Source organism: Mirounga angustirostris, unplaced genomic scaffold (genome assembly GCF_029215605.1).
Source record: "Mirounga angustirostris isolate CCGP_5_RB_7025 unplaced genomic scaffold, mMirAng1.0.hap1 SCAF_17, whole genome shotgun sequence".
Lineage (NCBI taxonomy): Eukaryota > Metazoa > Chordata > Mammalia > Carnivora > Phocidae > Mirounga > Mirounga angustirostris.
Genome location: NW_026991725.1, coordinates 51,616,853 through 51,641,543, shown reverse-complemented (window position 1 = coordinate 51,641,543; position 24,691 = coordinate 51,616,853). Strand labels below are relative to the sequence as shown.

The 24,691-nt window shown below is 46.8% G+C and overlaps 1 protein-coding gene across 7 annotated transcripts in view; it reads right to left on the bottom strand.

Annotated features, from left to right (window-relative positions):
- Nucleotides 1-24,691, bottom strand: part of MYOCD (myocardin) — a 99,665-nt gene that overhangs the window by 15,915 nt on the left and 59,059 nt on the right. For all 7 annotated transcript variants that reach the window (XM_064583668.1, XM_054511047.2, XM_064583670.1 and 4 more), the window contains 4 exons: nt 16,240-16,415; nt 13,656-13,781; nt 7,989-8,236; nt 6,253-6,406 (listed from right to left, as the gene is read on the bottom strand). In XM_064583668.1, coding sequence (XP_064439738.1) covers nt 6,253-6,406; nt 7,989-8,236; nt 13,656-13,781; nt 16,240-16,415 — 704 coding nt within the window. The remainder of the gene's footprint in view (nt 1-6,252; nt 6,407-7,988; nt 8,237-13,655; nt 13,782-16,239; nt 16,416-24,691) is intronic.

Genomic DNA, 24,691 nt, shown 5'->3' with positions numbered 1-24,691 from the left:
CCTCTGCCTGCCACTCCCCCTGCTTGTGCTCTCTCTCTGACAAATAAATAAATGAATAAATAACATCTTAAAAAAAATAAAAATTTTATTGAACATTGCAAGTTATGAAAAATGCTTATGATATGTTAAACAAAAAAGCATGTCAGAAATTCATGCTCACAGGATTACCTTACAGCAATAATTAAAAAAAATTTTTTTCAACAATAATTTTTAAAAGAAAACAGGTCCACCTGTATTTTCAGTTTATAGGGAAATAAAATCTGCAATGCTATCTGTGGGTCAATTATCTTTTAAAGATTTTATTTATTTCTTTGACAGAGAGAGACACAGCGAGAGAGGGAACACAAGCAGGGGGAGAGGGAGAGGGAGAAGCAGGCTTCCCGCGGAGCAGGGAGCCCGATGCGGGGCTCGATCCCAGGACTCTGGGATCATGACCTGAGCCGAAGGCAGACGCTTAACGACTGAGCCACCCAGGTGCCCCTGTGGGTCAATTATCTTTTAAAATACTCTTTATTTCTACCTGCACTATCCTGTCTCAACAGTAAATAACTACTTTTATAATCATTTAAAGGGTATTTTAAAAGGATTACAAGAATTCACACTATTGCAAGCGGTAAATATAACCCCCCCCATCTTTCTGGCATTGTTTTATCTTTTTTTTTTTTTTTTTCAGATTTGCTGGTTTGAAAAAGTACAGAATAGCAACTCATTATTGTTTTAACTTTGAATTACTTAAAATTAATGAGTTCTACATTTATTTTTAGAATCTGTTCTGGCACTGAATATTTTAAACTACATCATTAAATAATGCAGCTCATATTCCAAAATAACACAAATACTTGTTGCGTTCATGTACCTTACATTTCGGAGTATTATGCTGTGTGGGCTTGCTTGGGACAAAGGTTTGCATACACCTCTTTCCTATACTCACTGGTGTTTTAATCGCCGATCACTCTTTCAACCATGTGTTATGGAAATGTGTATCATACACAAAAGTTGATGAAAAAAGTATAATGAACCTCATGTACCCATCAACCAGCTTCAACAATGATTAATCCATGCCCAATCCTGATTCATTTATACCCTAAACCACTTCCACTATATTTCCTAAATTATTCTGAAGCAACTCATATAATGAGATCTGTAAATATTCTGGTATCTTTCTCTAAAAGATAAGTGCATTTTATAAAAAATGCCAATAAAAGACCATTATCACACCCAAAACACATGAATAACTATTTCTTAATATCCATCATATTTTCCCAGTTTTTAAATTTCCCATTATTTTCTCTCTCTCATGCTGTCATGCTCTCTGGCTCTCAAGTTTCTTAGAAACAAGAAAAAAAAATCCATATACTGGATTAGCAAAAAAACAAAAAACAAAAAAACATATACTGTGATGTTACCATGTATAACTTTAAAAACAAGATTTATTTATTTATTTGAGAGACAGAGAGAGAGAGTGAGCAGGAGCGGGGGGCTGGGGCAGAGAGAGAGGGAGAATCTCAAGCAGGCTCCCTGCTGAGTGCAGAGCCCAACACAGGGCTCAATCTCACAACCCCGAGATCATGACCCTGAGCCCAAACTAAGAGTCGGATGCTTAACTAGCTATGTCCCCCAGGTGCCTGCCCCCCATGTATAACTTTTTAATGAGAAATCAAACTTTCTTCCCAGTGCTTTTCCCCTTTTACTCCTAATCAGCAAAACATGAGCATTTTGGGAGAACATCGACCTTCGATACCTTATCTTTCTGATGACCTGTTTTAAGGGTCACCTTCATTAATTCCTCCTATTTCTTCCTTTTCCAAGGTACGGTTATATCACCTGTTTCCTTTATTCCTCTTCTCTCCTTCTTCCCTTCCCACTCTTTCCAATTGCTCTCCTTCCATCTCTTTCAGTCTCGTGGCTTTAACCCACCCCGCTATGCAAACGATGCCAAAATTTCTGTGCCCAGCCTGACAACTAGGTCGGTGTGACTCTAACTGCATGGAGATGGGCTAGACTTTTCCTCTTGGTTGTCCTGGTGGTAACTGTGACTCAATTTCCCCAAACTGAATGCACCTGCCAACATCCCTTCAGATCAGCTCCCCATTCTACCCTCCCAGTTTCTGCCCCTGGTGTCACAATCCCAGGTGACACCTCTCCCCATACACCCTGTGGTCAAGTCCAATTAAGGTTTCTCCTTCTCCATCCTCATTTCGAATGACAGTAGCAAAACCTTTGAGATCACTGAATTAAAAGAAGTACTACTCTCCAATCCAGTAATCACACTACTGGATATTTACTGAAAAAAATACAAAAACAGGAATTCAAAGGCATACATGCACCCCTATATTTAGAGCAGCATTATTTACCATAGCCAAATTACGGAAGCCGCCCAAGTGCCCATTGATAGATGAATGGAAAAAGAAGATGTGGTGTGTATATTACTCAGCCATAAAAAAGAACGAAATCTCGCCATTTGCAACAACATGGATGGAGCTAGACGGTATAATGCTAAGCAAAATAAGTCAGTCAGAGAAAGACAAATACCATGTGATTTCATTCATATGTGGAATTTAAGAAACAAACAAAACAAGCAAAGGAAAAAAAAGAGAGAGAGAGACAAACCAAGGACAGACTTTTAATCATAAAGGACAAACTGATAGTCACCAGAGGGGAGGTGGCGGGGCGATGGGAGAAATATGTGATGGGGGTCAAGGAGTGCACTTGTGATGAACTCTGGGTTTTGTACAGAATTGCCGAATCACCATATTTTACACCTGAAACTAATATAACACTGCATGTTAACTATACTGGAATTTAAAATAAAATAAAATAAAATAAAATAAGAAAAAAAAATCACTCACTTAAGTGCAAACCCCAGTTTTGTCATCTATAGTCGGGTTAACTTGCATAGCATTTGGCCTCTGTTTCTGGGGGTGGGGGTTAAGCAAGACATTTATTCACTTAGTATATGATCTTAGTGCACTGTATGTCTATAGTATAAACCGTAAACTCACAACCGATCGACACTCAAACTTGACAATGTGCGACCCATGTAGGGATGTGAGGTTGATGTGATAAATGTCATATGTCTCCCAAATATAACTCCAGACTTCCTACTTTAACTTCTTAAAATACACCAATCAATGTTACCAGAGAAACTAAAGCCAAATCTATGAATTTACCAAACTTATTTATTCTGTAAAGATTCTTAGGCTTCTACAGAAGGAGATGTAAGTCTATTTTTAGATGTCAGCATTCTGGATTGACTTGTGGGCTCTGGAAACATAGGACGAAGTTGTCAAATGAACGGATGAAATTGGGATGGCTTCTCCAAGTGGGGGAGAAAATGTAGAGATAAAAGAATCTCTTTTACATGTTAACCTATGTCCTGATAGAACCAACATATTTCTCCCACTTTTCTCACCTGAGCTGTCAGGGTTGGTGTCAGGTATATCAACAGTATCTTTCTTCTAGGGGAACCTGGGTGGCTTGGTTGGTTAAGCATCTGACTTCGGCTCAGGCCATGATCTCAGGGTCCTGGGATCGAGCCCCGCGTCGGGCTCCCTACTCAGCAGGGAGTCTGCTTCTCCCTCTGCTCCTCCCCCCACTCATGCTCTCTCTTTCAAATAAATAAATAAAATCTTAAAAAAACCCCAATATCTTTGTTCTATACAGCAAACTGTTTTATAGCATTCATGATAAAGATAAATATCAAAAATATCTAGGATGATAATGAGTTATATGCCTTATTCATTTAGCATCTTTGAGGTCCTGATTTTTATGTTCACATGTAAAACCTATCTTGCAGGGTGAAAATGGAAGCAAATCTATACAGGATGGTCGACTGATCGTTTACATTCAGAAACTGGCAGCTGCGACCCCCATCATTTCCTAGTACCCCTGCTAATTTATTATTATATATCGAACCAGCCAATCATTCTGAACATGTGCACATGGAGGAAACTATCTTTGGAGGCTCTGCCAGATGGCACATCACATCTAGACTAGGCAACTACCTGACCCCGGCTCCCATCCTAAGGTAGATTACTTTTTTTTTTTAAAGATTTTATTTATTTATTCATTAGAGACAGAGAGAGAGAGGCAGAGGGAGAAGCAGGCTCCCAAGGAGCAGGGAGCCCGATGCAGGACTCGATCCCAGGACCCTGAGATCATGACCTGAGCCGAAGGCAGACGCTTAACCATCTGAGCCACCCAGGCGCCCGGTAGATTACTTTTTAAAAAAATCTTTTTTTTTTTTTTTCAATGCAGGGCTTGAACTCATAACCTTGAGATTAAGACCTGAGCTGAGATCACGAGTCAGATGCTTCACCCACTGAGCCAGCCAGGAGCATCTGAAAAATCTTTTTTATTCTGGTTAAAGACATACGGCATGAAATATACCATCCAATCATTTAAGTATGCAGTTCAGTAGAATTAATTCATTCACACTGTTGTGCAAACATTATCACCATCCGTCTCCAGAACATTTTCCTCATTGTGAGCAGAACCTATGTACCCATTACACACTAACACCCCATTCCTTCTCTGCCTAGCCCCTGGCAAACACCCTTCTACTTTCTGTCTTTGAACTTCTCTAGGTCCCTCATACAACTAGACTCACAGAATAGTTGTCCCTTTGTGCTTGGCTTACTTCATTTAGCATATTGTTTTCTGGGTGAGAGGACCTAATTTTATACCTTCATGGATTTATGACCTGGGGAGTGAAGGGTGGATGACCTGTTACCAGAAGCTTGACATCCTCTTCCAGCCTTATGGATGCTAAATCAGAACGAGCTCAATGAAACCTAAGCATTTTTATTCCAAGTGGAAGGGACAGAGGAACTCTTGATATCACAACCCAAGATATATTTTATTGACTGGTGTTGGCTATTGGCAGCCATAGAATTAATTTTCTTTCATTTGAAATAAATTCCACTCCCACCTTTCCCCCAAGACAGATAATGACCAAAGACTGAGAATGGGAATGGAGGGTGACAAATAAGGCCCTAGAAATCCTGGCCCAGTGAAGACCACAGGGACCTGTAGGAAATTGGCTTTTTGGGGACAAGTGATAAGGTCCTTTGGGGGAGGGGAGAGTAATAGGTGGGATCACAGACAACGGAGTGAGGCGTTGAGGGGAGCAGGTGTTCACACATTAGAGAAGTTGAAGGCACCACAAACTGCCTTCTTCAGCTCTTTTGTAAGTACCGGATGGATGAATACGCCAGTCGCGATCACTGCTCTGGAATGCGCGAGGTTTAGCTCAAAGCCCAGGGTCATCTCGGTGGACTGAGATCCCTGAGGTCTGTGATCCAGAGCAAACTGCTCCCCCAACACACAGCATTTAACACGTTGCTATCACATTTCAGGGCAGAAATCCTCAGACTTGGGGATTTCACAGAACAGTACGTTGTTTCAACTTAGGCAGTTGATGCAGGTTGGGTTGGGTTACCAACATTTCGGCTCCTTACACAAGACTAACATCCTTATTTAATAATACTCCTGCTTAATAGAAAGAAACAAAAGTCTACCAGAAACACCCAGTACTGTCATCATTTCCAAACAGGGTCTTTCTTTAGATTCGAAACATCGGGAGGAAATAAATACTTTGAATAAAGATCCTTCAAGGTATGCCGAACACACTTAGATTTATGAAAAGCCCTTTATGTGGTTCTTGTTTTTCTCATTTCACCAGAGACTGGTTAAAGTTCACCATGGAATTGACTGCTGGTTTAGAACATTCAGGAAGCCCACATCAGTCTTACTCTCTGTGCTATGCTCTGTCATGTATATACGATTCCACTGGGTTCTCACAAGAACTCATGTATGCAAATGAGCAATCTAAGATGCGGAGAAATTAAGATACGAACCCAAGGTTGCATAGCCAGTGAAAGAGCTGAGTTAGAAGCCCAGGGTCTTCTGCTCTATGGGGGGCGGGGTACTCAACCACAGCAGTTAAGATTTTATCATCTACTTGAATCTCCCTAACCTTCTCCCTAACCTTCTCCCTCCCACTGTTTTATTCAAGAACTCAGTTGGGGAAAATGTTGTTAAAAAGCTACTGATGGATTTGTCCGGGCACCTGCCTGGCTCAGTCAGTGGAGCATACGACCCTTGATCTCGGGGTTGTGAGTTCAAGTCCCATGTTGGGTGTAGAGATTATTTAAAAAGAAAATCTTAAAAAAATCTACTGATGTATTTGTTGAAGGACAGGGAGGAAGGAAGGGCAGGCAGGCAGGAAGGAAAACACACCAAATCCTATACCTTCAGATCATCTAGGTTTGATGGCAGTGGGCCTGGTTTGAGAGAAGAGACACCAGTTTGTCCAGAAAAGCTGTTTTTGACAGGAGACAAAGGGGTACTGCTCAGTGGTGTTGAAGTAGAGTTTGGATTTCTGACCATCTGTTCATTTGGCTCCCTGAAAACCAAACAAAAAAGAGGCACTTAAAATATGGGCAAATAGATATATGGGGGTGTAGTACCGGGATTTACAATAAGAAATTACACATTTAGTCCTTGTCCCTCTCTCTGGCACAGAGCTCCTAAAATCCTTGGAATCTCCTAAGTGATGAGAGCCACAGGGGTGTCAGCTGTTAGTGAGGCGACTTTGTGAAAGCCCCTAGGTCACCTAAGGATGGGGGCTGGTTGCCTGAGAACCAACCCTGTGATTTGAGGTTGAAACTTTCAGTCCCACCCCCTGCCCTCTGGGGAGAGGAGCTAGGCTGGAAGTTGACTCATTCACCAATGGCCAATGATTTAATCAATCATTGCCTCTAATGCAGTCTCCCTAACACCTAAAAGAATGGAGTTCAGAGAGCTTCCAGGTTGGTGAACACGTGGAGAACGAGGAGAGCGGCATGCTTGGGGTGGGGGCGTGGAAGCTCCTCGCCCTTTCCCCATCCCTTGCCCTGTGCATCTCTTCCATCTGGCGGTTCCTGAGTTACATCCTTCTATAATAAACCAGTGATCTCGTAAGTCAAGTGCTTCTCTGAGTTCTGTGAGCCGCTCTAGCGAATTAAGGGGACCCAAGGAGGAAATTGTGGGAAACTCTGATCTATAGCCCTGTCAACCAGAAGCCCAGGTCACAACTTTTAGACTTGTGGTTGGCACCTGAAGTTGGGGAAGGGGGGGCAGTCTTGTAGGACTGAGCCCTTAACCTGTGGGGTCTGATGCTGTCTGTCCAGGTAGATGGTGCCAGAATTATGTGGAACTGTAGGGCACCCGGCTGGTGATGTGGGGAAGGCCTCCCCCACACACTGGGATTGGGTGGCCAGAACCCTTGGTGGGTAGCTTTGCATTTAGATCAGGTCACAAGCTAATGGCCTGCAAGGATCAGGCAAGAAATCAATCAGTGGGAGAGGCGGGGCAAGGACACCAACAGTGCAAGCTCGGGGCCAAGTGGCAAGTGACGCTCTCTCTGGGGAGACAGGAGGGAGCCGTAGAGACTGTGGCATAGTGGAGAGTGTCCTGGGGGGGCAGGAGCACCCCTCATAAAGCATGGCTATATTCAGCACTCAGCATCATTGCCAACCCGACCTGAGGCTGAGCAGAGACCGGTGCGGGAACCCACACCCCAACTTCAGAGTTGAAGGGAATGGCCCATTTAAGAGGTGACCTGCCGTGGGGGTCACAGGCCGGGGTCCGAGAGTCACACTTTGGGTCTGGCCGTCACTCAGTCACTCGGCTCTGTTGCGTCCTAAAGCATAAGGGCCGAGTGAATCCAAGAAATGGAACCATTCTGAGACGGTCTCTCCTCTCTGCTCCACGATTCAGTCCAAGAGCGCTAATCCTTTCTCTTTTCCCAACCATGCCTCTTCCCGGGGCATTGATTTCGTTGCTTCCTCCCGGCCTTCTGCTCCGGAAAAGGTGGGCATGGTTCCCATTCTAAACCTACCAGACGAGGACGGGGTGCCATAGGGGACTGGCTGGGTGCCCGGGCACCGGCCCCGTGTGCCTCAGACACAGAGGAGCGCCCCCAGCCCTGGGCCCTCCCGACTTACTTGAGCTGAGCCTGGTGAAGCCCGGGGTAGCCAAGCTGGTGCTGTTGTTGCTGCTGGCTCAGGATCTGGAGCTGCAGAAAGAGCTGCTGCTGCTGGAGTAGCCGGGCGTAGGCCGAGTCCATGGGCGGAGGGGACTTCTCCGCCTTCTGGTCTGGGGGGATGTACTGGTGATATTTGAGCTTCTTCACCTTGGGCTTGGGGTCCTTGGGCTTTTTGTGGCGGTTCTTACTGTCGCTCAAGGGCTTGGACTGCGGAGGGGGTGAAGAAATGGCATGTGCTTTAGGTGGAGGGTGGGGGAGCGGGGAATGGCTGGATGCCGTGGCTAGACCGCGAGGAGGTTCTTCTGTTAAGACGGGCTTTCTCGGGGCGCCTGGGTGGCTCAGTTGGTTAAGCGACTGCCTTCGGCTCAGGTCATGATCCTGGAGTCCCTGGATCGAGTCCCGCATCGGGCTTCCTGCTCGGCAGGGAGTCTGCTTCTCCCTCTGACCCTCCCCCCTCTCATGTGCTCTCTCTCATTCTCTCTCTCTCTCAAATAAATAAATAAAATCTTTAAAAAAAAAAAAAAAGATGGGCTTTCTCGAATCCCAGAGATACGATCTAGCAAAGGCACAAGGTGCCAGGAGATCCTGGGGCATTGAGGTACCTGTCGAACGGATCTACTGCAGGTGCCTCAATCTAGAAGGGGGGGTGGGCATGAATCCCAGATGTGGCTCTGGGAGCATTTCCTTCCCAGCGCAGAGTAAGACGGAAGCCTGCGTCTCGGCTAGGACGCTTTCCTTGGCTAAAACCACAGATGGCCTAGCAAAGGACACGATCCGATCTTGAGATGGAGTCGTAAGAAGTTCCTTCCCACGTATACACGAAACCGCCTTTAGTGAAGCACTCGGTAAACTGACTTATGAATGACGTCACCTTGGATGAAATTAAGCTTGTCTTTGATGGGGATTTTTGCAACTTTGGGCGGGAAAGTCAGATAGACTCCCCCATCCCACCAACACCCCAAATACGGATATAACCCCAGGAGCTGACACCCTCTGAGAGAGTGACACTTGACTTACTATGAGAAGGGTTCGCCACCCACTGGGACCCTTCTAGAAGCTTCCCATCCCAGAGCGTGACTTGGACACACTGAAAGAAGTCAAGGCTACAGGCTAGGAAGTTAAGACCAAGTTCTGAACACGGTGCAGGTACTTTGCTACATCTCCCTTACCTCACCGGACAGTTGAGGAAAATATTCTTACTTTTTATCTCAGGGACCAACACAACGATGTGGAAAGATATTAGTCACAGAAGAACCGGTCTCAAAGGATTATACCTACACCTACGCTCCTGAAATCAAAAGGCCTCCCTATTTTAGGAGGCAGTAGTCCATACTGTCATCAGTTGAAAGAAAAATCTTAACTTTCCAGCCCTGACTTTAATTAGAGAAGCCTGAAATGAAGAACGTGGATGTCATGACCGGCCTCTTGAGGCTTTGGGGGAAAGGTGCAGGGGAGGTGTGATACCAGCAGCGTCCAGAAGAGGGAGCTCCAGAATACCTGGCAGGCACGTTCCCACCTGGCAGCCTCCCCATTTTAACCGCGAAGCACACATCTGGAGCCTACAACTTGCATTTCTCTGACTCCAGGCATCCCACCACCGAAGCCTCTTTTGTAAACGTTTTCTTAAGGAGGCTTCTTCTCGGGAAGTAATAGATAAGGAGCACAAGAATTCCCGTGTGCCTGGTGGCTCGATTTCTCCCGGCTCCTTCATTGATTAGCATTCTAGCTAATTAATCAGTCTCCTGCACTCGCTTCTGCCATCAGCTCAGCCCTACTTTGCTCCAGCTCAGCTTCTGTTCCCACCTCACCCTAGGACTTGCCTCCTCGTCTGGGGGAGCTGCAGGCCAGTCAGGGACGGGGAGCTTTTCTCCATGTTGCCTTAGTACAGGGATGCTGAACATTCCAGAAGTTACTCAAATTGGACCGCTTTCTCTGGAGAGTGGAAGGCAAAGTCTTTTGAGCCCATGGAACCCTGATTCCATGGACTGTATAGTTTTACACTCTTTTTGAAACCAGAGGATACAAGGTGGTAAGTTTGTTTGTTTGTTTGTTGTTTTTTTCTATTTTCTGCCTAGAACTGCATGGTCTATGGGAGGTAGATACATCATCCAGGGGTTTAAGACCCACGCGTGAATGTGTAAAGCAGGTCAGTGTAGTGCAAGAGGGCATGGCGTGGTCTGTGGCTAGAGGGTCCATGACTTTTTTGCAAGAAGTCTTGCTCGCATCCTGGGCCTGCCCCACAACGTACCACCCCAGCAGCCTACAATCAGTTTGCCTGTCCTGCCTCGCAAGACCAAGTCCCAAACCCCCTCTGCCAAAGAAGACCGGTCACCCAGCTGCCTGACCCCTCCCACCCAACAGCTTACCCCTCCGGTCTCTTTTCCTTGCAATTTCCTGCTGTCTGCAATTCCCTCCTGCACCTGCTACCCGACTAGGGCTCATCCTCTGCGTTTGGCTCACACCCCAGCTCCCCTGGGAAGCCTTTCCCAATTCGCAGTGAGGTCTCTCATTTGCAGGTCTCAGATGGCATTTCGGGGCTGTCTGGTAATGGTCCACCACTGCATACCCTGCTCAGGGGGTGGGGGAGACTGAAGTCCAGCCCCTGTTCTGCTTCTTATGCTACGAGTCCTGATGGAGGTGGTGCCCCCCACCCCGCCAAGAAAGGGGTCTCTCATTCTGTATCTCGGTAAAATACAACAGAGAAATCACCCCAGTAACTATTTTAAAGTATACGATTCACAATGTTGTGCAAGCATCATCACTAAGTAGTTCCAGAAAATTTTCATCACCCCGAAAGGAAACCCCATCCCCACGAAGCAGCCCCTCCCCATTGTCCTTCTGTGGTCCCCGGACAACACTCATCTGCTCTCTGTCTCCATGGACTTGTCTATTCAGGATATTTCATATAAATGGAATCCTACACTATGTGGCCTTTTGTGTCTGGCTTCTTTCACTCAGCATCGTGTTTTCAAGGCTCATTTCTGTGTCAGACTTCATTCCTCTTTATAACTGAAGAACATCCCATTGTGTGGATATGCCACACGCGGACCCATCCTTCAGCTGATGGACATTTGAGTTCGTTCCAACTTTTGACTATTGTGAATAGTGCTGCCATGAATATTCACATCCAAGATCTCGTTAGAACACCTGTTTTCAATTCTGTGGGGCATATACCTAAGGAGAGGAATTTCTGGGTCATATGGTAATGCTAGGTTTAACTTTTTGAGGAACCACCAAGCTGCTTTCCGTAGTGGACGCACCATGTGTGAGAGCTCCAATCTCCACATTCTCACCAATACTTGCAATTTTCCAGGATAGCCATTCTAGTGGGTGTGAAGTGGTATTTTGTTGTGAGTTTGAGTTTCATTTCCCTGATGACTAATGACACTGAACACCTTTTCATGTGCTTATTGGCAATTTCTTTATCTTTGGCGAACTGTCTGTTCAGTTCCTTTGCAGCATGTTTTTCTTACTTGCTCCCAACACTGTTTGGGTTAGTGGTGGGCTATGAAACTCAGTTAGACTATAGGCTCCTTGAGAGCAAGAATCTTTTTTTTTTTTTAAGATTTTATTTATTTTGAGAGAGAGAGAGCACGAATGAGGGGGGAGGGCAGAGGGAAAAGGAGAAGCAGGCTCTCCACTGAGCAGGGAGCCCGATGGACATGGGGCTCGATCCCAGGACCCCAAGATCACGACCTGAGCTGAAGGCAGACGCTCAGCCGACTGAGCCACCCAGGCGCCCCAGGAATCGTGTTTTATTCAGCTTTGATATATACCTTCTAGGAGCCTGCACTGAAAACACCTTTCCCTTACATAGGATTTTACAGTTTTGGGGGAATTCTTGTGCATTCTCTCAGTGGTCTCATATGTATCTTAGAAAGTCAGTAGGTCAGAGATGTTTCCCCTGAGCTGGGCTGCTTCCTTCTTTTTTTTTTTTTTTTTTTTTTTTAAAGATTTTATTTATTTATTTGAGAGAGAGAATGAGAGAGAGCACATGAGAGGGGGGAGGGTCAGAGGGAGAAGCAGACTCCCTGCCGAGCAGGGAGCCCGATGCGGGACTCGATCCAGGGACTCCAGGATCATGACCTGAGCCGAAGGCAGTTGCTTAACCAACTGAGCCACCCAGGCGCCCGGCTGCTTCCTTCTTTGAGAAGCCCTGTAGTATCCTCTTCATTTAGACACGATGAGTATCGAACAACTGAGAATTCATAGACATTGACCAATCAGCAGGGAGACTGGCTCTTATATAAACAACCAGTCCTGCTAGATCAGTGACCTGTCAATCCTGCTCTCCGTTGAAACTGACCTGTCTTTCCTCTGGGCAACTATCACGCTTCCTTAGTGCACTGAGGCTGAAGGAGGCGCTAATTTGGCTTATGCAAAATTTAAACACGTTGGTAGAAATAGTAATAAAATTTCTCTTTGTACATGACGGTAGAAATAACGTGAACCATCTCCTTCCTCCACCGGCAATGAACAAAGTTCATCAACAGTCAGTGTAATCTCAAAGCTGCTGGGCTGAGTGAATTGTAAGCGAGGTTTAAGCTACTTAGGGAGTGAATTTGAAGCGAGGTTTAGGGACATTTACAGGAAACTGAAAGTCCTGCCGTCCACTTTTGTGTATATGCATGCAATGGAGGGGACTCGGCGGTCATTACTTTAACACTGATTCTTAACTTACGATCTTTTGAAAAATATTTCATAAAAGACATCTCAGCTCTCATTAAGTGGTGACCCTAGAGCTGAGATAACCTGCTCCCAAATTGATGAGAAGTTATTTGGGTTAGGGGTGCCTGGGTGGCTCAGTTGTTAAGCGGCTGACTCTTGATTTCAGCTCAGGTCATCATGATCTCAGGGGTGTGAGATCGAGCCCCACGCTGGGCTCTGTGCTGGGTGTGGAGGTTGCTTAAGATTCTCTCTCTCCCTCTCCCACTGCTCCTCCCCCCACCCCCCAACAAAACAAAACTAAACTAGTAAGTTACTTGGGATAAAATATTATGAAGAAGACCAAATGATTATTAGCAGGCAGTTAATTGGTAAGAGGAGAGAGTCCTCTGTGAACTAATAAGTATAACGCGAAGAAAAGGTAACCAACAATCTGCTATGATGCTCATGGTCTACTGGGCAGACAAGCCCTCCCTTTATCTCCAAAGGGAGCCGGACTTACATGATTGAGGTATTATATGACGCAAAGGCTTCAGATCTGCTTCCCCTGCGTAAAACCCAACTCCCGCCTCCCACCTATTTGATGACATTTACAAATCCTGTGTGCGTTCCCATCAGCCGCGTCTGTCTCTAGGCTGACCTTATGAAGTCTTTTAAGTCAGGCACACGCTCTGGCTGAGCTGTGATTCCAAAGAAATGCAGGCACATGGGTTCTTCTTCTGCGGGGAAGACCCACGCTGTGCCGACACAGATAACAGACTCTTGGTCCGCATACACGGATGGCCCCTCTCCCCTCTCCTGACTTGCAATGCTCCCGGCGGACTGAGCCTACACACGGGTCCGTGTGACTCTCCTCACCTAACTCCCACCGAACCGCCACACCTAACTCCAAGAGCTCTGCTCCCAGTGGGCTCTGTGGGCGAGCGCTCTGGCAGGTGCCAGGAGGCTGGTCCATCCCTACCTTTACGGCAGCATGCACAGCGATGGGGTTACCAAGAGGGCCGAGCCCCTGCGTCCCCGTGTCTGACTGGTTGCTGGGCTGGGAGGCTGAGTCTTTCCTGTCATTTTCGGAGCCAGAAGAATGATCCTGAAATCCAAATTTCAGCATGAGTCGGATGCAGGAGGAAAAACTGTATGGGGCAGAGATAAAGTAGAGCCCCCCCATCCCCCACCACATACACGGCTCTGTTGTTTTCATCTTCACTTCATATTCAAGTACATATCACATGACCTCCCCGGGGAAAGGAGTCATATATAATCTGTCAACCAACTGAGGTCACTTTTGAGAGATAAAGGGGTCGTCATTCATCATTATTTCAGAAGACAGGAATAGAAATGGCCTGTTCTAAAATAATGCAATATATGTTAAGAAAGAAAAAAAAGAAGAAGAAGAAGGTAGCAGGAGGGGAAGAATGAAGCGGGGGAAATCGGAGGGGTAGACGAACCATGAGAGACGATGGACTCTGAAAAACAAACAGGGTTCTAGAGGGGAGGGGGGGTGGGAGGATGGGTTAGCCTGGTGGTGGGTATTGAGGAGGGCACATTCTGCATGGAGCACTGGGTGTTGTGCACAATGAATCATGGAACACTTCATCTAAAACTAATAATGTAATGTATGGGGATTAACATAAGAATAAAAAAAATAATAATAATAAAAAAAAAAAGAAAGAAAGAAATGGCCTGTTCTAGGCCAACCCAGACAGCTGGTCACCCTGAGTGAGGGTTCCACCTATGACGAGGTCCACCTGTTAGACCTGATAAGGAGACTGATGAAAAAAAGGAAGAGGGAGGAGTAGGTGTAGGAATCTGGGGGGAAAGTAGGACCGAAAAAACCGATAAAAACGGTGTTAGCAGATGGAGGGAAAATGCATGAGTGTGTATATATGTTTGTATGTTTGCATATGTATGTGTGTATATGTTTGTATGTGTGTGCATGGGTCTGCATATATGTGAATGTGTCTATACATATGTGTGCATGTGCATATATGCATAGCTCTGTGCATGTGTGTATGTGTATATGTATGTGCTTATGTAATTTACATGCATGTGTATATATGTAGGTGTATGTGTGTGTCTACGTATGGGTGTGTGGGTGTAGTGTCATGAACAACCTCTGTACATGGGGGACTGGGAAAAAGGGTAACTGTCTTCTGTCCCTCTCCTGCAATCTGATACTGTGACCAAAAGGGACAGGGGCTGCTCATACTCGCCTGGAGCTTCTCCGCCCTTTCCTGAGCCCTGGCACCTGCAAAGGTCTGCAGAACCCTTGCCTCTCGAGCCTCAGTGTCCTGATCCGCTAACTGGGGCTGCTGGGTGCAAGGACAAAATGATTTTTGCCCCGGGCCTGGCATCGCCTTGTGCTTGTTCCCTTTGACCCCTTCTCCTGGGTTAAGTGGAAAAGAACTTGTCTTCTCCTGAAACCATTCTGCAATCAGAAGCTGAGGAATTCACCATCAGAATAACAGATACAAGTGATCCGAGATACTGTCTGCTGTTATCAGAGAAGCTGAGCTGCAAAGACCAGGTGTGGCACGCAGGGACACGGAAAGTGCTTTGATTATAAACCCGTGCACAGTAAACGTATGGATCTGCTTGTTAGCTCTCGTTTCCTCCCATTCCACATCTTCTCCTTGGCAGCCCCAGCTTTGCTCCCTTCATGGTGTGCAGAAGGGTATGACAATGACTATTAAGTATCATGGTTTCCAGAATAGGGCTCTGCATGATGATTACCCAAGCTGTCCCTGATACCCCTATGGCCATTTCCAGTGTAAACCATGTTTCAAATAGAATATCAAATTTCAACGCATCACATAATTCCCAGGAGGCCATGAGAACCAAACTCTTCCTAAAAGGGGGGTTCTCTGCAGAGTCCGTGGGTGAAAGACTCACATCTCGCTACCACACTAGTACATCTCCTTCCCCCCCCTTTTTTTGTGTGTGTGTGTGTGCACATGCCCACACATCTCCTCCTCGGGGCTGCATGAATACCATCATGCAAGGCTGAGGGAAGCCCCCATCAAGCTATTCTCAGGTTGGGCTGGATGTGGACCTTGCTGTGGTTTGGCAGGTAGAAATCTGTAAGGGTAGAACCATCTCGGGGCTCCCTGCTATGCAGCCAATCGGCACCTCCTGCTCCACACAACCCCCCCCCAGGACCCTGTAGAGATTTCTCAGTGTGTGGAAAGCCTGTGGGCTTTGAAATCGGTCCTGCTCTGGCACATTCTATCCGGGAGATCATCGGTGACTCAGCTGATCTCACTGAGTCTCTTTTTACCTTGTCCATAAATTTGGCAGATAAAAGGCATCCACTTGGCAGAGTGGACGCTTAAAGAGTAAGTCAAAGGGTATAGTCCTGAGGATTCTCTTTCAGGGTTTTCTAGAGGTTTTGGCCACCGCACACTGATCCCTGGACTGGATGGGGACAAAAGAGGCATGAAGTTCAAGTGCCATCAAAAGACATCTCTGGGGTCTCTACGCAAAACTAAAGGTGGCGATGTGCTTTTAAGCCCACGAAGACACGGTAGGCTGAGGTGGGATTTATTTACCTGGACTGGCCCCAGAGGACCTGCCAAAGGGGTCTCTGAAGCTTTAGTGTCCGCAGGGGATCCCGCTGAGCCCTGGGGGTCTTCGCTTCGAGTCTGGTCTGGAGAAAGCCCATCGCCGCTGCTGTCCTCTTCGAAGGCAAATGCATCTGCCGATTTGGAAAAACTCACCTGGTTACCTGATGGGGTAAAATCCAAGAACGGGGTCAGTGGCTGAGGCACACCAAAGGGCTTTCTGGAAATGCTTCGCTGTGGCATCCCTACCAGGAGCAAACATCTATCTCCTTAGATCTGTTTCTAGGGTCAGTGGCTGAGGCACACCAAAGGGCTTTCTGGAAATGCTTCACCGTGGCATCCCTACCAGGAGCAAACATCTATCTCCTTCGATCTGTTATCTTCACCTAAGAGTGAAGTTAGGTTTTAGCTTTATGTGGCATCTCATCGATTTACTCCAAATGGGAACTTGTGTTTATAAAAGGGATACGTCCAGCAGGGAAGAAGGCAGGGCGTATTAAAGGTCTCCCGTCGCTTGGTCAAGTTTATCTTCAGGTTTATGCATTCCTGCGCATTTTGGACGTGAGACCCGTTATCTTTCTGAAACGCAGTCAGGGAAGATGAAGGAAAGAAAGGGGCCACTGGATACAGACGAGGCCAAAGGAGATTGCAGTGGGAGGGTACCCGTCTCCCTCAGGTTCTACGACGAGACAGAGAACTGAAATGACAACATGCCATTGGCATCACGTTCAGATATAAAGCGGGGCACACGGCACAAAGTGTTTCGCAAACTTTGCTCTTCGGGATAAGCCAGACCCACTACTGAGTCTAAATTCCTAAATGTCGGAATTAGCTCACATCACCAGTGTTACAAAGCCCCTTTCAACGAACGCACAGCTGATTATAAAAGCCATAAATATGTCCCGGAAACTGCAGCGTGATCTTTTAAAATTATTATTATTTGGATTTCCTTTGTATGCTTCCTAGCTCTGTGTCTATTTTGGAAACCCTCAACAGCTGGGAAGGCAGAAATTCTTCCTCGGAAGGCTGCGTGGCCTTTGGAGGGGAGTGGGTTCATCAGCTTGGGGAAAGGGGCTCTCCAATCAGGTGGGACTACAATGACAACCTTATACGTCCCGTATGGGTTTTTGTTTGTTTGCTTGTTTGTTTTTACATCGCCAAATTGTATCTGGATTATTATCCAGCTACACAGTACAAAATGTGCTCAGGCCCCAGAAACGCTTCTGACCCGACCCCAGGCTCAGCTCTTCTAAAGGAATTTAGGTATTATCGGAAGTTTCCCAGCCCGGCGTTGTGCAATCACACGGACAAGAACTTTTGACTCCTGCTTTGGGCAGATAAGAGAGGGGAGCTTTCCCGGTGGAGATTGGAAAAGCAGCAAGGAGCAGCAAGAAATGGAACAAGTGTACTTCTGGGCTTGTCATCACCACCACTGCTGATATCTGTCACGGACCCTCCAGACATCCAAGTGTCAAAGTGGGAAAGAGCCAGAAAGGACAGGGCAGGTGGAAATTTCAGATGCTGCTCCCCCCACCCCCACCCCCGCCGCCGCGGGGGACCCCACCAACCTGGAAGGACTTGGGGACCAGCGTGGTGGCTCCACCACTTCAAGGACTGTTTATAAACTTATAAGTGCTTTTCTATGATGCTGAATGTAATGGTTACTTATGAGAACCATTCTTACCATATGAAGATGCCTAATGTATGTATTCATCCCACTTCCTGTTAATGATCTGGTGCCTCTTCGAGATCTAGTTCTGTATATACAATGAAACATACACACAGGCACAAAGTATTTCACTTACACAGGGCTGGTGAAATATTCTGAAGCTTGCCTTATTCTCGCTACAATGTTACTTAGGAGTCCTTTCCTTGGGGGCACACAGAGATAGTCCTCAATTAAAAAAAAAATTTTTTTTTTTTTTTGCAACAACTACACAGTATTCCATTGTGTTGTTGGAAACTTTTTATTTTTCAACTTCTATTTTCAGAGGTGTCCTTTTTTTTAAACCATAAAAAATTTGAAATAAGAAAAAAGTACAGAGGATAATGTAAAAGATTTGTTTACCTATTCCCTGAAATAAATAAATTCTAGCTTTTTTGGATATTTATGTCAGCAATGCATTCGTTTCCTAAGAGAGGGGTTTCACTGGGTATTTGATAAATGCCACCTTTTTCATTTGAGATCGGGGGTCATTCTTCCCCCCTTCAGTACTCTCAAACACTCACCTTCCTATTTTAAGAATCCAGCCTTATGCCCTTCCCTTCTCTTACGGGGAACCCTGGGCTCTACAAATAAACCTTTGTCACTGAAATTTCAAGTCCTACTTCTGCTGGTGGAGAAGGCTTTGTCCCTGTTCAAAGGCTTACCTGTGTTATTAAGGGCCAGGGAGACACAGGAGGGTGGTGGAGGACGTTAAGCCTTCCCCACCCCAGAAATCACAGCATTTCGTTGGATCTGCTCGGCACATGCCCTGAGCTGACATCAAGTCCATGCTCAGAGAGCCCTGCATGTGAGTGTGTTGGCCCCTCAGGGCAGGCGGTCTTCTCTGCTGGACAGGACCCTCCATCTGAAAGCTTTATGGTATTCCCTCCTGACTGCCCTCGGTCAAACTGGGTATAGAGCTTCTCCATGAGATCTCATCCTCCATGGGACAGAGACTCCCCCACCCCGTGGACCCCCACCATCTCACCCACACCCACACCGAGGATCACATCCCAAATATGCACACATCAAAGGAAGTTCATCACATCACAGAGGTGTCCGAATATTCTAACATGTGAGTGGAAAAGTTACAAGAGGCAGGCAGGGAGAAGGAAAGAGGATGGTTTCTTTTCTTATCTGCAACATCCCACTTTGTTTCAAATGGAGCAAACGCAAATGATAAGAACAGTTTGTATCAGGAATTCACTTAGTAGTCGTAGTAGTAACAAAAGACATCAACCTTTGTTGGGTCTCAAGTCAGAGTAGGGGCCCGTTTTCTCCTCACGGTTTTGGGGATGAGGATAAGCAAGTCATACAGGGACTGTGCCAAGACGGCAGTGTGAACGCTCAGAGCCACCAGCAGAGGGGGGCAAAACCCACTACCCTCCCTGGAAGCCATCAGGTGGCAGCATGTCATTTAGGGAACACCCACCGGGTAAGGGAAGGGGGAGGTAGCAGAGAAAATGCCTCTCTCTTTTTTTTTTTTTTTTCTGCACACAGTGCACTAAGGATATCTCCAGATTCCACAGCATCTTGTACTTGAGTTTTTGAGATGTAAGGGACGGATGGTGACACCAGGATCGTGAGGACGGAGAAGGGGGGACATTCTGGGGAGGGTGGTCATGATGATTTCATGGGGACTCGTCTCAGAAGAGGGTTGGAAGGATTGTGGAAGCCCCATTGTTGCCACTGGTTACTCAGCCTGCCCTTCCCACTTGGGCATCTGGCAATCTGGTGACCTTGGATCGAGGCACTAGGATTATGTGGAAAAGTCTCCAAGTGGAGTATCTGGAACAAAGGAGTTGGGCATCTGTCCCATTTTCCCTAGAGCTGGACAGAGCATTCCCTGGTTATTTCGTTCCCATCCAAGCTTCCAGATTTAGGAGAAGGAGAGAAGCAGAAGAAAAATCAGCTATGATGTCGGGAAGAGCTGATCTCCATGGGACACCATCAGAGACATTTGTCAAGGACGAGAACCGCCTGGCGAGCGCTGTCCCAGACAGACGGAGGAGATCTCAACGCAGGAGACTCCTGGAGGAGGCAGGATTGGGTTGAGTGTGAAATGACCGCCAGCTGTGGACAGGACGACAGACAGGGAGGGGTCACTTGACCTTCCTGGGGGGGGGCAGCGAAAGGGACGTTAACGGAGTGGCGAAGAGCAGAGCGGCAATGGGAAGGGGAGGAAGAGATTCCCCCCCCACCAGGGGACAGCATTATTTTGGGAGCCAATTCCTGGACAGACACAGCTTCCGGGAGTTACTTTATCAAGTGACAGGCAATCAATTAAAGAGGTTTTTCTAAGTCAACGGAGAAGCCATGTGTTCATGCAACCACATACGGGGGAGTCCTTTACTCCTGGACGAGCCAACACGGTGAGGACAAAGGCCCCACATGGGACTCCTTTTTGTCTGATCCCTAAAAGGCCGCACATGCCAAGTCAGCATATGTCACTGAGGACCATGTCGTCACTGTGCAGGCACAAAGACCCTGCCTCGGGGCCGGGGGCCGGGGGCTGCCAATCACCACTGTCTCAGGGCTGCAAGTGCCTTGGATTTGTGACCAAGTGGCTTGGAGTGTGCCCCCCACCCAGCAGCACATCCGGCTCAGCCCCTGTTGGTGTGAGAAACGGAACAGCCGAGAGGCGCTCATAGCCAAGGACAGTGGCTTCCTTCAGAGATGATGGATCGACTTCGGTTCTGGACTCTGGCGGTCTTGGTTTGTTTCTTGGTCCTACCCCTCCAGTGCTAGAGTCTGCTGGCAAGTTACTGAACCTCCCAGAGCCTCAGGGTCCCCATCTCTAAGATGAAAATAGCAGCCATAGTTACTGTCAAGGTTTCGAGGATTCAAACAACGGAGTGGGTGCGAAGTGCTGAGCCCAGTCCCTGGATGGGCAAGAGTTCCGTCCTTTCTAGCCGTGGGAATGACAGTTATTGCTTTCGTTAGGAGTAGCCGCTTGTCGCAGGTTTGCCATTATCAAAAATAAACAAGACCACCCAGGAGGCCGTTTGTCCGGCCCTCAGCTTGGCAAAGATCAGCGCAACTCCAGACCTAGAAAAACTGGCTTGTCCTCACGGGGTCATCCTAGGAAAGCCCAGACAGACCCTCCCTGGGGCCAGAGAGTCCTGGGAAAGGCTGCTTGTCACTCCCTCTCCCTCCTGGTTCAAGCCAGGAGAGGCACAAAGGTCACCTTATGGGGCTGCCTCGGGAACAACCCAGTCTGTTGGCTTTGTGCTGTGACCCTGGGCCTCTGCTCTGATCTCTCCCCCAGCACGAGGCCTCCTGGGAGCCGCTGGAGTGCGGTGTGCAGGCTAATGTCCCTGTAGACACATCAGGCGGTGCGGTGACAAGGACCCGCTTTGGGAAGCCCTGACATCATCCTCCAGCTATGCCTGCAGGGCCGGCTCTGGGCACCAGCCCCTGGGCGATGTCGGCCCTGCGACTCTGAGCTTTCCCCATCCCTCTTGGAAGCAATTAGATGAATGAGTCAGTTGTACTTTTTGTACATAAACATGTAAGATTCCGAGATTAAGTGAGATAGCTGGAGTCCTCGGTACCTCGCTGCACGGAGGGCAGGAGACCGCGAAGTGGGATGTGGAAAGGGACCTGGCTTGCTTATCTACTTGCAAACTTGCTCAGTGCCCTGCGGGAGAGCTATTTTAATTCACCGGCAGACCATCTCTTAATGCCCTCTTGGAAGAGACGGAAGGAAAATCCATTTCCAAGGGGACAAAGTGACGCCCGTGGAAGCAGCTATGGTTTAAAGGCTCTTGCCTAAACATATTTTAATACACGGAAGATGCCACAGCCTCCGGAGGATGGATTGTATCTTGCAACAAAGACAGAAACTGCAGCTCTTGAAGGGGATCAGATGCCTTTATTATGGAAATGGATGTCAGTGGATGTCTGCAGGAAGGAGGATTCCTTTTCTTCAGACTCCTGGCAGTTTTTGCAATATGCCTTAAGCCCCTAAGACATGACCCTGGTGCTAGGACCACATGAGTGGAGAAAAAAAGTTAACTGGAAGGATTAACCTGTGTCAGAGCTCAAGGTTAATTCTCGAGGGAGGAGGAAGATCATCAGGTGTGTGAAGGTACTTGCTCAAGGTCTCTTGCTTCCCCTCTGCAGGACCTCTCATGGCTGTAGCACCTGTCCCCAGCTACAGACTTCTTGGTGAGGCCAGTGACTGCTTCGGTGGGCAGCAGAGGCCCCCAGCACAGAAAAGTATTTTACACGTATTCCTCATTGGGCCTCTTTCCCCCAGGACCACGTGCACTTTTGAAACAATTTCTCATTATAGAATGATAAATTCTGTCCACGAGAAAGTTATGCCAAAGCAAACCTTTTCTTTTTTATAACAAAGCAAACAACTCTACCATCTGGCTTAGGGCCATGATTATTGCCCATTTGCCTTCCCATAAACGATCAGAGCGTCAGGACTTCCAGAGTCTCTGAAGAATGACCGGATTCTTAGTAAATAGGATTTGTTTTGTTTTGTTATGAAGTCTGCACCTCGGGGGTGTGAGTGAGCAAAGACTAGTGTGGAATCTTTTAGAAATATAAGTGACAGCTATAAATGGGTGTCTTCCAGACCAGCCCTGGTGGACTAGAAATACTGCTCCTTACGTTAAAGGGTTATAGTGACACAAAGAACTAATTTATCTTTGACAACTAGATTGTATATTCTGAGTCGCAGTGTCAATTTTTTTTTTTTTTTTTTTAGAAAAAGTAGCTAAGTAGCTGATTTGGGCATTCGGCAAGCCACCTGGGCCAGACCAAGGGAAAGGTGAGGACACTTTAGGAGGAGGGGTCTGTCTGTTAGAGCTGAAAACCAGCATCCTCCCACTGTTTGAAAAAAAACAGGGAAGCCAGCAGGGGTTCTGTTTCACTCAAGCGGAAGCCAGACCTCTGGACAATAAATAGCTTCCATGGAAGCTCAAGGATACTGCTCCTGTCAAGTAAAGAAAAGATTCAGATGGCCAGTGAGAGAATTAACAAACTAGGAGTCGGCTCCTGGGGGTCTCCAACTGAGAGGATCTTTAAGTAATAACGACCCCACACAGCTGCTCAAGGAGGCCAAGCTAAACTCCAGTATATAATTTCTGTTCTCCTAAATCCTCACTCCCCTGTAACATCAGATTTGGTGTTTTGTTTCAGTATTCTGTCCTGAGAGACAGGCTGTTAGGGGTTGCAATATGGTGATTTATAATAAGAAATATATACTTGGACTTCATCCCCCTTTCTGGCACAGAGCTCTGAAAACAATTGGAATTTTCTAAGTGATGAGAGCCACAAAAGGGTCGTTTGTTATGTTAATGAGGTGGCTTTTGGACCTGCCTAAGGATGGGGCTGGGGCTGGGAGAACCAATCATGTGATCTTGGAACTTTCAGTCCCACCCTCTGACCCCCAGGGAGGGGAGAGGGGTTGGAGACGGAGTTAATTCACCAATAGCCGAATCAATTGAGACTCTGTAATGAAGCCTCCATTAAAAACCCAAAGAGACAGGGTTTGGAGAGGTTCTGGATTGATGACCATGCGGAGATTTGGGGGGAGTGGCGTTCCTGGAGAGCATGGAAGCTCCTTACCCTTTCCCCATACGTGGCTCATCCTCTGCATCTCTTCCAGCTGACTGTTACTGAGCTTTTATAATAAACTGGTAATCCAGTACGTAAATGGGTCCCCTCAGTTCTGTGAGCTGCTCTAGCAAACTAATTGAGCTCGAGGAGGGCATCGTGGGAACGTCTGATCTGTAGCCGGTTGATCAGAAGCATGGGTGATAGGTGTTTGTGACTGGAGTCTGAAGAGGAGGGTGATCTTGCCGGACGGAACCCTTCACCCGTGAGATCTGATGCTGTCAGAATTGAGTTGAACTGTAGGATGCCAGCTGGTGTCCTACACATTGCTTGTTGGGATGGGGGACACCCTCCCCCCTCCCCGTTGGAAGTGGGTGCTTAGACCCCTTTAGTGGCTTTCCAAGAAGAGGAAACAGGGGATTAGGTGCATACCCCTCTGAGATGTGGCCACGAGGAGGCCCAAGCCTTCTCCTGTGGAAGTCAAATCAGAAAGCCAAAGCAATCTTGAAAAAGAAGAACAAAACTGGAGGTATCACAATCCCAGATTTCAAGATATACTACAAAGCTGTAGTAATCGAAACAGTATGTCACTGGTATAAAAATAGACACATAGATCAATGGAACCGAATAGAAAGCCCAGAAATAAACCCACATTTATATGGTTAATTAATCTCTGACAAAGGAGGCAAGAATATGCAATGGGAAAAAGACAAAGATGGTCTCTTCAACAAATGGTGCTGGGAAAACTGGACAGTTATATGCAAAACAATGAAACTGGGCCACTTTCTTAGACCATACACAAAAATAAACTCAAAATAGATTAAGGACCAAAAGTGAGACCTGAAACCATAAAAATCCCAGAAGAGAGCTCAAGCAGTAATTTCTCTGACATTGGCCACAGCAACATTTTTCTAGCTAGGTCTCCTGAGGCAAGGGAAACAAAAGCAAAAATAAACTATTGGGACTTCATCAAAATAAAAAGCTTCTGCACAGCGAAGGAAACAATCAACACAACTGAAAAACAACCTATTGAATGTGAGAAGATATTTGCAAATGACATATCTGATAAAAGGTTAGTATCCAAAATATATAAAGAAATTATACAACTCAACACCAAACAACCAAATAATCTGATTAAAAATGGTATAAGGGGCACCTGGGTGG